Source organism: Callorhinus ursinus, unplaced genomic scaffold (genome assembly GCF_003265705.2).
Source record: "Callorhinus ursinus isolate GAN/ISIS: 27379988/994484 unplaced genomic scaffold, GSC_fseal_2.0 scaffold73, whole genome shotgun sequence".
NCBI classification, from domain to species: Eukaryota; Metazoa; Chordata; class Mammalia; order Carnivora; family Otariidae; genus Callorhinus; species Callorhinus ursinus.
In genome coordinates, this window is record NW_027397135.1 from 5,886,110 (window position 1) to 5,899,155 (window position 13,046).

A 13,046-nucleotide genomic window follows, 5' to 3' on the forward strand; every position below is an offset into this window, starting at 1 on the left:
CTATCTCTTCCTCCATGGTTTCACAATCCATTCATCCACTCATCCATCTGTCCATCCATCCACCCACCCATCCATCTACCCACTCATCAATCTATTCATCCATAGATTCACAATCCATTCACCCACTCATCCATCTATCCATCCATCCACCGACGCCCTGATCCATTTACCCATCCATCCATTTATTGAACAAACATTTGAACCACCCAACTCTGTGCTAGAACTCCATAAGGCTATCAATAGGTTTTCATCAAGTGACTGGACGAAAGTAATTCATGCTGAAGGGAGGGAAGTCTGGAACCACCGGGAAGAGCAGGAAGGCAAGAAAGCAGCTGATGGGTGCTGAGAACCAGGAGCTTCTGCTGGAACAGAAACCTGGAAGTGAGGAGGCTTGGGCGAGGGATCTGGGGAGGGTGGAAGAGACCAGAGCACAGAAGACCTTGGACACCTTGAGCTTGGCTGTTGTCTGCAAATGATGGAAACCACAGGGAAGAGATTTGCATTTTTAGGAAGCTTACTGGACACCAGGACAGGCAATGGACCAGTTGAGACCGCACTGAATGAGGAGACATCCGGCATAAGATGACAAAAGTTTAATTTGGAGATTCTCTTTCTCTCCTGACCCCGTCCCCCTCCTCCCTTCCCACCACCTGGCTCCTGAGGAAAGCGAGGAGCCCTGTGTAGGAGACCTGCAGAACTACTGTTTAGAAATTCTCTCTCAACATGTACCCTATGGAAGCCCTGGGACAAAGCTGGAGTCACCTTCCTCTGGTGAGCCATACCTGGAGCCGGTGGTCACCCTGTCCCTGTGTATCACTGGACTTCTCATTAAATGTGAAAAAAAAAAAAAGTGATTCTCATTTTGCTTAAATTCCTAAAACTAAGCCAAGTGGTCCATGCCAGTCACCCAAGAAAATTGACTTAAATCTCTCGTCTCTGCATGACTCTTGGGCAAAAGAAAATGTATTTTTGAGAACTCAGAACAAAGGGGTTTTTCTGGGAAGTGATGTCGGCTGCATGGTATCAGAGATGCACAGCCAAGATGGTTTTTAAAAAGCTATGTGCACTTACCTTGATTTTCTTTAATATTGGATGATACCATGTTTTAGGGGCCAATTAATGGGTAACATTTCTCAGCATCGGACTGTTTCCAAGACAGGTTTGACAAAGAGATTCTCAAACTTTTCCTCACCACAAAACTCATTATTACTCTTACTATATTAAAGATGCTTATATGTGAGTATTTCGCTGTCAGAGTTGGAAAAGTGGAAATCCCGAACAAAACATTTAATGTGAAAAAGTCTCCCAGCTCCCTCTGATATGCTGTGCTCATAAGGACATGTCACCTCAGTGCTCTTCTTGCCAAAAATGCACCACCTCAATCGAATCATGAGGAAACATCAGCCATTCTACAGAATGTTTGACCAGTACTTTCTAAAATTGTCAAGGCGACAAACGAAAAGAGTAGACACAGGGACCGTTATAGACAGGAAGGGATTGAGAAGACATAACGGCTAAGTGCAACGTGGCATTCACAGGCAAACTGGTGAAATCTGAGTGATGTCTGGCGCTGGAGTCAACAGCACTGCACCAATGTTAACTCCGCCATTTTGTACTCGTACCACCCGTAGGTGAGACGTTAATGATGGTGGGAGCTCTCTGGAGGATCTTTATAACAGCTGTATAAGTCTAATTTCAAACTCTTCATGGGGTCTCATTTTAAAAATCGATAAATAAATAATCTACCAGGCTTTGGGCAGAGTCAACTTACTGTTGCTTTGTTCTTCCACGTATGATTTCTAGGTTCTCAAAAGCATGGAGGTCGGTCCGGTTTTCGGGCCAGGCCTGAATCAGCAGAAACCCTAGAAAGGCAAAAGGAAGGCTCAGGCCCCCACCACTTGTCTTTTTTATGAGACATTCTAGGAGTCTCGAGAGACCATAATATGAGCAGGAGAGGTGAACACTGGATTTCTTTTCTTTATCTTCACCGAGTACATACCCATACATATCTACCCTTGGGTAGATACAAGCCAAGGCACAATTTTACAGTGGGCATCTGCCTCTCCTATAGAATTCCCATCCCTTGCCGCATCTCTCCTGCCACCCATCTCCCGCCACCCCCCAGGCTGTCCCATGGTGCCATGGCCCTGACGGCCGGGCTGGGCTCCATATCTGGTAACCCAAACCTGCCTCTGCTCTTGATGACAGCTGCCATGTTCTGAGCTGTTATCACACAAAAGCAGAGTCACATAATTTCCTTACTTAATTCCAGTCCTCAAAACAGTCGTGTTATTTAGGTTAGTTAGGTCTAATTACTCCCTTTTCAGGGATGAAGGCAGGGACGTGAGGTCAGTCTGTGGGCTTGAGAGCCTGTGCTGTTCCCTCAACATTCTGTCCTTCTTTTTCCTCCACCCTCAAAAGTCACTGGGCCATCAGGACAGCTGGCCAGGGCCGAGGAGACAAGTGTTAAACATGTTCACACAAAATCAGGGATGAGTCAAGTCTTTGATTAAAGTGTTCACCCCTCACATGCAGGGGACACTGCAATCGCGAAAACTATCAAAGAACTCACTAGTTAGTCATGGATGGTAGAAGTTCAGAAGAAATGTTTTTATGATGCTGAGAGAGAAGCAAATGCAGCTACCAGTTCTCTCTCTAGAACACCCATTACCCATTCATGTTCATGGGATATGTTAGCGGCACACACCTGTTATTTCCTTTACAGTTTTTAGAATATCCAGTTCCTTTGGATCGAGAGGTAGAGTACGCGTGAAGGAGTCACTGAAACAAGTAACAAAATGATTATTGATTAACAATGTCTACCCGTGAACAAAGTGGATTTTGTGTTTCTCTATTCCAGTAACTTAATCTGTTACTTACCCTCTAAATGCTACGGGCAGGATATGAAGATCTCCACTGATTGAGGTGCAATTTTTGAAGTGTTTAATGTTTGTAGCATTTATGGAAAGTGTGTCTTTAAATTCACCAATTCCTATTCCATTACACACTGTAAAGTTAAAGGAGACGTTTATTCCCTTCACATATGCTGAATTCAGAATAGCTAGGGCTCCCCAAACAGAGGAGAGCGGGAAGAGAATTGTAGCCAAGAGATCATCCCCGCCATGCCATCGTTCATTCATTCAACAGTAATGGAGGCCTGCTGGGTATCAGTCACACTATGGTGGGCCTTGGGGTTAGGGTGGTTGGAGAAGGGGATGGTGTCCTCATGGTGGTTGCTGCCCTCAACTGGACTTGTATTCTCCTCCTCATGACTTCCCACTTGGACTTAGCCTCATTGCTCTTAAGCATCCCTCCTTGGCAGTGGGATCCACCTGCTGACGCCAGGGCCGCCTCTGCCCGGCTCTCATCAGGGCATTCCCCTGGCTAAAACTTGACACCTCTCGATTGTCCTAACCTGGTTGCAGTTTTCTTGTCTATTTTAAAGAAAGAATGTACCTAGCTTGTTTTTATTAAAGAGTAAGATGTGTTCATCTGACAATGGTGAAAAGTAGAATAAAGGGACCAAAATGACCAGAGTTTCCACTATAGGATATTTTGAGAAGTGTTCCTTTCAGCTATCCTCCATGGTTATGTTACCCCAGGTATGTATTTTTTTTTTAAGATTTTATTTATTTATTTGACAGAGAGAGACAGCGAAAGAGAGAACACAAGCAGGGGGAGTGGCAGAGGGAAGAGCAGGCTCCCCGCTGAGCAGGGAGCCCGATGCGGGGCTCGATCCCAGGACCCCGGGATCCTGACCTGAGCCGAAGGCAGACGCCTAACGACTGAGCCACCCAGTATTTTTTTTTTTTTTTTACTTATTCTGCTATGAACATTCCTCATATTATTAAAACTATTCACGAACATGATTTTTCATGGCTGTCTTATATTACATCATAGGGAATACTGTAATAACTTTTATCAGATAAACTGCTTTTCTTCCCCTGTGTTTACTTGAACCAAATGCTTTGATCTGTGTCCTATTGCTACATCAGTCTCAAATGCCCTTTTCCACAGTCTGAGCCCCTTTATTAATTTATATCCACTCCTAAATTTCCATCTCAAATGCCATCTCCACCCTAAAGCCCATTTATCTGTTGTAATTCTCCCTCTAGAATTTGCAGAGCAATTTTGGTACCTATCTTCCAGACTTTATCTTGACTTTGAAGTATAATCACTGAAAATCTCATTGCTCAGGATAAGGTCCTATCCTTCCCCCCCCCCCCCCCGGGTTCTAGCAGATGCAGTCAAGCCCTGCTGCCCCCCCCCCCCCCTGTGCTCCGCTCCACTGGGAGTCCCTTGTTGCTTCCAAGGAAACCTTCCATTGCTGACTCCAGTGGCCACGACTGTCCCACCAGCCACTACTGGGTCTCCGGGCTCACCCTGGGGGCCAGCCTCCTCTCTGGTTCGAGGAGCTGCTCTAAGGAGTCCTATGCTGAAGGGCTCACTCAACCTTCCTGTGCTGCATCTAACACACTATGGGTTGTGGGGCTCATGGCCAGGCTTCTTTAGGATCCACGGGAGCTGGCTGACAATGGAGAATGAGGTGGTCATATGAGGACTTGCCATTTAATTACAGGTCTGGCAGAGAATTCCATGTGCTTGAGAGAATGTTCATGCTCTCTCTCTGCTTGTGTGTAACAGTGATGGTGGGGTTACTTTAACTCCTAAATTCAGAGACCAATTATGTATTCACCCCTAGACATTCCTGGCACCTCCTTCCTTACCCAGTGGTACTGCCCTATGCCCGAAGCGATCTGAATTAGAGGATGTATAGAAAAATAGGGCATAATAATTACAGGAAAATCACACTGTTTGTTGAACACAAAATTAACAAAATAAAACCCAAACCATCTCTGATTCTATCAATCCATTTGAGGACGCTGACAGTAACCCTCTTCTCTTACTTGCCCTGTGCCAGGCACCACCCCACATTCTCATTTTCCTCCTTCCATGTCTGCTCTGCTGGACAGTTTCCTGAAGCCAAAGGATATTCATCCATCAGGGCACTGACCCGCCTGCCCCACAGGAGTTATAAGACCAGGAAGACACGGACTTGGCTGACAAGCTCATGGGTCTGGCTTGGGACCAAGACTGAATGAACTTCAAATCTTGACTGCCATTCTTAGCTGTTGAAACGCAGAAAAGTCATTTAGATTCACTGTTCCTCAGTGTCCTCATCTGGAGAATGGGGATCGTAATAACACAGAGGTCCCAGGGGCGTTGGGAGGATTCCATGACACGGAACAGGGCAGCTGAGTCTGCCCCGTGGAGAACATTTATGAAATGTGTGTGGGAGCAAAAAGGGGAGCAATCAGTGTGGACTGAAAAGACAGATGGCTTCACAGGGAAGGTGAAACCTGAGGTGGATATGCAAGGTAAGCAGCTATGCGCTCAGGTGTTGTTTATAATAGCAGAACAGTGTCACAATCTAAATGGCCACGTAAAGGGAGATCCATTGAATAAATTATGGTACGGCCACAGAAGGGAGCCTATGTAGCTGCACCACAGAATGAAGAAGATTCATATGAACTTATCTGGAGTGATTTCCAGGATATATTAAGGTTAAGCAGCAAAGAACAAAGAGTGTAGATAGTACCTTTTGAGTAGAAGACACGACCGGGACGTGGGATGTGCTGAAGGGACACAGGAGCCATCTGGAGAGGCTCCTACTGGCCACATGTGGGGCAATTTAAGTACCCGAATGAACGACAGGAATGGATTGTAAGAAACTGAATAAAGAAGGATTCCATGACCTCACATAGGAACTGATTTTTTTTTTTTAAATAGAGAATGCCAACTAATAAATGGGATGATAGAAATAGAAAATCACTCTTTTATACCCACCAAGATTATCTTATCTAACTTACCATCAGTAATGAAATAACATGGCATCATATGTCACCTGATTTAATACAATGAGAGGAAATCAACATGACCTATGCAATGCTCCTGCCCAAACACCCAACCTGAATGCGGCCATGAGGAAAAACAGTCAATGAGGCCAAGCTGAGGGACATTGTGCAAAACACCTGGGCTAGACTCTTCACATCTGGTCATGGAAGAGAGAAGAAAAGCAAGTAGGGGAGGGGAGCTGAGACACAGTTGTTGATTAATGAAGATTAATGGGGGCAGGACATCTACCCGAAACCCATGATTGTTGACTGGGTTCTGGACTGAGAAGCAGCTAAAAATGACTTAAGTGGGACAGGGAGCGGGGGAGGTCTGAGTCAAGGGATACTAGAAAAGACTATTGAGTTGATGTTAAATAATCCTGAGTGTGACCCCGTCTTCCATTACTGAGGAGAATGTCACCATTTGTGAGAAACATGCTGACAAATGTAGGGGTGAAGTGTTAACGATACCTGTAACTGTCTTCTGGTTCAGAAAAAACCTTCACCCGTGCACGCACACATCCACATAGGCACACGCACATAAACACAGTGAAAGCAATGCGGCAAGATATTAAAAAGTGGTGAATTTATGTGAAAGGCATCCGGGTGTTCACTGCCCTACTCTTGCAACATTTCTGGGTGTCTAGAAATTTTTATAAAAAAGATAAAGTAAAAGGCATATTAGTGAGCGGGAGAAGAGTGGCACTGAGGAGCCTCCAAGAATGGGGCACCGTAGGAAGGAAGGAAGGAATTTCTGAGCCTGAAGGAAGAGATTTGCTCAGATGTCTTCCAAGTAGGATGCCGAGGGGGCCTGGTGGACGTGGGGCGAGTCAACCCCGGCTTCGTGAGCAGACGGAAAGCCTCGTCCCCGCACGCTGCAGGCTTCCTACCTTTTCGGCAAGGCCCCTCACACTTTTTACACTTGCGGACGCCGTCTTCCTCTACCTCGTAGTTGTCGGAACTGCAGGCACGGACGCACGAACCATGGTCTGTCACCACGTAGTTACCTGGAGGGACGAGGAGGAAAGGTGGCGAAAGCCGCACCAGGTGTCTCAGGGCCTCACACAATTGTCTCACGGCCTCCTATAAAGGGGCCGATGAAAAGGGCCTATCAGCCTCTGGTTTTATTTACTTTAAGGACAAAGAATGAAAGGTTGCAAACAGAAAAGGAATCAAGTTCAAGAGTTTTAATAGCTGATCCCAAACTGGCAGGAAACAGATGTGGCAGCGAGAACATGGGGCCTGCTCGCAGGTTTAGAACATCTCTTCGCAGCTCATTTTTCTGTCGGTTCAACCTTCAGGACCTGTGGTTAAAGACTGAATACTTACTAAAAATAAGTGACCCTGAACAAAGCCCACCGTTCCATGGAAGCTTCCACATCTGAGGATGCATGTAATTCTCGTGGCCAACGGGCTGCCTTCCGTGGTCCTGTCCAGCCTGACAGGACCTGGCTGGGGGGCTGGCACCACCAGCTGGTTCTGCATCGAACCAGGCAGATGGGTCATCTTGGGAGCCTCCCCTCACTTTAGAGTAATTTATTTGTGTTAACATTTAACACAGATATCAGTATGTTTCTGGAGCCCTATGTGTTCCTGTCTTGAATTGCCCAAGTACACCCTCAAACATATTTACTGGATAGTTGTAATTGTCCTTTCTGTAAATTGTCTGCTTTTGTTCTCAGGCTCCGGTTTCCTGTGGATTTCTAAACTCTACCTATTAAGCCCTCTCTCAAAGATTATACCCGTGTCAGAATTGTGACAAATTAAAAAAATTTTAGTAAGTTAGTTCCATACAATGGTATATTATTCTATTTATGTGTTATTTTCTTCTGTTAGAATTTAAAAGTTTTCCTGTCCACAAATCTGGTAGGGCAAATCTCCTGCTCACAGCTGTGCTTACAATTTTTTTCTCTTACTCTCCCTTCCTAGAAATCAAGATTGGTTTCTAAAGCTCTTTAATTAGACAATGCTACACTCTCTCTACGAGGACATAATTCATATCATCATTTTCCTGAACATGATAGCCACCTGTTGAATGCAAATACAAATAAGCAAAACCCAACCTGAAACAATTAAAACAAAACCAAACAACACACAAAGAGACCCCTCTGAAGTTTTTGTTCCCTTAAGAGGCGCAGTTTTCACCAGAATTTTAACCACTAAAGCAGGCACGTCTTCCGACACACTCTCTAATTTAGGTCTTTTCGATAGCTGCTGGGCAAAAAAGGCTAAACGGTGAAGTGGCCCAAACTGACAACTGAATATTCTGGACTACTACAGCTGGACCTCGGTCCCAGGGTGTGTTTCCTGTCCTGGCCACCACGGACTCGAGAAGAGACGCCGGTGAACAGAGCACCAGACATCGCCTGTCACCTATGGCAGTGGCCTGACCCCTCACCTGTGCACTCGGACAGGCCCGCGGTCACCTGCCTGACAGTGAGGCAAACATACGGACCCAAAGACTCCCCGAGACAGGGGACTCAAGGATCCCAGTAGGAGACAAAGAGGAAATCGATTGCCAGGTAAATGAAAGGTTTTCGCATGGGATGAACTCACGGGGGCATTTCTTCACGCAAGTGGCACCAAAGCTGTACTTTCCTTCTGGGTTGACATCCATCTGGTAGGTGGTGGGGTTGTAGAGCATGAGTGGCGGGCAGGTGTCCTTGCATGTGGCTTCATCCCGGAACTTGCGGCAGACCTGTCACAGGAGGGACGACATGCACTGGTCAAGCTGGGCAAGGATGCTCAGGATTGTTTCAACTCTGTGCAGAAAGCTCAGGTTAGTGTTCTTAATGTCCAGGAATTTGATTAAAGCAAAAACAAGCCACCCCTCCAAAAAAACTAGCCAAGTACTTTCAGAAGATTCAGAAAGACCTTAAAAGTATGATTTTTCGGGTACTGTCCTAGCTGTGATAATTTAGGGATTATGATGATAAAAACCCACATCTTTATTAACTTGTAAAATGATGAAGGAGTTCACATACTGGAGTGGTCCCTATGGCATGAAATTATTTCTCAACTCAATTTCCTAGCTTTCTCTTATAAAGAAAACTTGAGGATATGTTTTAGAATTTACCGTCAAACTGCAGAAAACCCTGATGAGGAAGGCTATGGTGCACAGGGGACCAGACCACATACAGTGGTGGCCCGAAGACCCACAGGCCGTCTCCCCTCCAGCGACACATTAGCATCAGCCCAGACCAACCACGTCACAATCCCTGGGGCCAGATGCAGCCTCTGGAATTAAAAAAATCGCCCCCTCCCTGAAACCAGAGTCTTCTGGATTTCCCCTTCTCTGGAGCCTACGAGGGTCTCATCACACTTGGTGCTGCATCCAGGACTCATGTCTGCCAGCCCTGGTGTCTCTAGGATGCCCAAGGTGCGCGCAGTTGAGGTGCCACCTACATGTGGTGCCCACCGCCCACCGGGGTGAGAAGGCTTTTGTTAGGGCTTTCTGCAGTAACAGGGACAAGAGTGAGTGCTTCAGGACCTTCAGGAGGCCCTGAGCTGTGGTGGAAAGAGCAGAGGGCCTGGGTCCAAGGGTCCACGTGCAGCTCCAGCCGTGCACTCAAGTCTGTGTGGCTCTGGGTATGTCCCTTACCATCTCTGTATATTTATGTTAGGGCCCTTCTGGTATCAACTCGGTGGGTCTCAACTGAAATGGAGCAATGGAGAGTGTGACAACAGTATTGCTGGCCACCAAAAACGCTAATGACAGACACCTCGTATTTAGTACTGCCGCTCATCCTACGCCCAGGTCCTGGGCATGGATGCCACGGGCACTGTGTCATCCGGACCTCAGAACAGGCGGTGTTTACTGCCCACCATTGAGTCGAGGAAACCGAGGCACAGAGGGGTCATAGAATTTGCTCGAAGTCACAAAGTCAGTGGCGAAGGCGGGACATTTAAAAGGTGCTTTGTCCCTTGGCAACGGGCAGCAACCATACGTGTGGTAATTTCTCCCACAGGAAGCCAGAGAAGGCCCCCCACCCCTGGGGGGGCAGTCGGCTGGGGGGCTGGGTCAGCCTTACCAGGCAGTCGCTCTCGCGGGGCCCCGTGCAGCCGGCGGCACACTGGTTGTGACAGCAGTCACTGGGGGACCTGCCACGGCAGCGCCCTGAACACTGCTGGGCACAGATGATTTTGGTCACTGAAAAGGAGCAAAGGATCCTGGTGAGCTGAAGAGCCAGGGAGGGTGGAAGGGCCATTCTGCAGGGGCCTCACAGAGCACTTGCACACAGTCGGTGAAAAGGCGAACAAAATGACAAATTTAGTGATTCCCTGGAGCGTTCAAGTTCCCAAACCTTCACACTCTGCCAAAGAACACTGAATAGTGACCTTTCTTTACAGCACCTCGTTTTTTTCCTACTGCTCTCTAGGACGCACCAGATTGAGTCTAGACTTCTCGACCGGCTCCATAATTACATGCTAGTTAGAACTGAGATTTAGGGTGATATGGGAAGCCCATCCAGGAACAAAAAGCGCCTGCCAGAAAGTCGTGTTTAAAAGGATGAAACAGTCACATCACAACGAAACCGAAGGACAGATGCTGAACTTTTAAGGCGGAGGTCCCCAGATTCCTTGGCCACCCATGCTCCGAAACTAGGATTCCTGCAGAAAAACCCTCCTGAAAAGCTCAGTTCCTGCTTCTGTGTAGATGAGCCCCCCAGGCAGAGAAAACGAGGGGTGTTTGTGACCCTCCGGTAACAACATGGGCGAGTCTTCTGTTCCCAGGAAAACAGGTCCAACACATGGCTCTAAGATACCAGCCTAGGCTGGTATCTGTGTGGCTGACTTTCACTCATTTATGACACGCTGAAGTGCCCCAAATAGCCCACACTGGATTAACCGTGTGCACGGAGATCTGCAACAATGTCACCCACATAACTGCCAACATCTGGCCTTTGGGAGTCTTCAAAAGGGAAAACACACACAGTCAGCTAAGTGGAAGGGGAGGAAAGCGGGCACACATTTATCTGAAATTCTGCTGGCTGACTTACATTTCTGGCAATTCTCCTTTCCCGGACCCCAACAACTTCCATCGGGACAGTCTGGATCACACTTTTGGCCTAAAATGTAAAAGTAATAGTTAAATTCCTATCTCAGAGGAAGAGAACTGGTGGCAAGAAACTGGCGACAAGCCCCTGAGCAAAGCGACGTTCTAGAAACAAGGAACAGCTTTCAAATTTCTAATTCTCCATTTGTCTGTTTGCTGGTTGGTTTGTAAGATGACTCAAAAGACTTTAAGAAAATAAATAAATAAAAGAGAGATGAACCACGTTCTGCTTTTATTTACATTTCAGCTGCAGAAACTGAGGCAGAGAGTAATTATTGACTCGTCACGGGTCAGGAAAACTGGGGTTCAAATGGTCCAGTTTCCACATGTGTTTAGGCTTGGAGAATTTTCCAGCATCTCCAACAGTGCTAAGGGAGTCTAATCTGCTGGGGTGGGTATGACCCACTACATTCTCACAACGCCAGTCTCGAGTGACCCGAGGGTCAGTGATCCTAGGAGACATGGGGTCCTGCAAATGAAGACTCCTAGACCTGAAGCCAGACAGAGGAACGGACTGCTCAAAGGGTCAAATGTTCACAGGGTGCATCACCTTGCTGATAGGCTAAACTTAAGCTATTGATTTGCGAGCTACTGTGTGGAAATAGTTGATGTCGATCTATTAGTTTTTGCGGTGATCAACTACAAAGCACAGCTACAAAGATTTTTTAATCTCATTAGTTGTTTCATTTTTATTAGCATTGAAACACCTGAAGACCAAAGCCTCCCATCTATATAAAGACAACAGGCCGACTATGAAAGTTTGTTTAAAAAAGATCAGCAGGGCAGCTGTCTTTCATTGCAAAGACATGAGACCTTACAGGAAGGAGTTCCTATGTGTCCCAAAGTCTCCTACAGTCAGGAAGAATTTAATTTCTGGTAGACTCTAGATTTCAAATGGAAGAGCTGAGGATTTCCCAAGTTACTGTGGAACCAGGACACCCCTTTCATTAGACTGACAATCCTTCCAATCACCCCAGGGGTGAAGGGCAGCAATGCAATACTGATGGTCCTAGGAATCATGAGAGATGGTGAGGCCAAACCCCAAATGCACAGTGTGGGCTGTGCATTGTGAAGAAGAGAGGGAGAGAGAGGGAGGGAGAGAGGGAGGGGGGAGGGGGAGGGGGAGAGAGGGGGAGAGAGAGAGAGAGAGAGAGAGAGAGAGAGAGAGAGAGAGATAGATGGGCAGGAACAGGAAGAACAAAAGCAGTACACAGAAGTGTTAAAAGTGCTTGTTTGTATGGTGATATGTTATTTTTACTGTTTACCTTATTCTTCCTATTTCTCAAATCCCTATTATAAGCATGTAATAGGTTTGCAAAACAAAAATATTTAAAATGAAATGAAAATGCTTAATGGCATCTTCCTGTAGTGGAGAAAACATCTGAATGTTTTCTGAATGCCAACCAATGGATCAAGGTTTCCTTATAATTCTATTATTAACCAAAGGAAATGCAGGCAAATTATATAAAACTTGGATAATAGAAAAAAGCAAAAGGAGGAAATGAGAATCATCCAGATGTAATCAATATATACATGTAAGTATATGCCTATATAAGTATTGATGTCACACTAGACTTTGAGTCATAACTTGAAAAAAGCTAATAAAACATTATGGCAATTTTTCCATGCCTTTAAATATCCTTTTACATAACATGATTTTTTTTAAAAAAAAAGATTTGATTTATTAATTTGAGAGAGAGTGAGAGCATGAGCAGGGGGAGGGGCAGAGGGAGAGGGAGAAGCAGACACCCCACTGAGCAGGGAGCCTGACATGGGGCTCAATCCCAGGACCTGAGCCCAAGGCAGATGCTTAACCGACTGAGCCACCCAGGCGCCCCCATAACATGATTTTCAATGGCATGGCTATACCATAATTTCTTTAACTAATCTCTTATTTTTAGATAGGTAAGTTGTTTCTAAAATTCATTATAGGTAAGGCTGCAAGGAATATTCTTGCATAAAAATATTTTTCTATATCCTTATACTTTTCACTGCCCTTATTTTTTTCTTAGGATTCCTAGACATGAGGAGTGCATACTTTAAAGCTTCAATACATATTGCTAAAATTCTATCCCTGACCATATTTTATTAGCTTA

General features: G+C 45.9%; 1 protein-coding gene across 4 annotated transcripts in view; it reads right to left on the reverse strand.

The window, feature by feature from the left end:
- The window catches only part of EGFR (epidermal growth factor receptor), a 200,647-nt gene that overhangs the window by 38,915 nt on the left and 148,686 nt on the right, over positions 1-13,046 (reverse strand). For all 4 annotated transcript variants that reach the window (XM_073886883.1, XM_025853155.2, XM_073886884.1 and 1 more), the window contains exons 5-11: positions 10,895-10,963; positions 9,926-10,044; positions 8,451-8,592; positions 6,785-6,901; positions 2,881-3,007; positions 2,708-2,781; positions 1,772-1,862 (exon numbers count right to left, since the gene is read on the reverse strand). In XM_073886883.1, the coding sequence (XP_073742984.1) occupies positions 1,772-1,862; positions 2,708-2,781; positions 2,881-3,007; positions 6,785-6,901; positions 8,451-8,592; positions 9,926-10,044; positions 10,895-10,963 (739 nt within the window). The remainder of the gene's footprint in view (positions 1-1,771; positions 1,863-2,707; positions 2,782-2,880; positions 3,008-6,784; positions 6,902-8,450; positions 8,593-9,925; positions 10,045-10,894; positions 10,964-13,046) is intronic.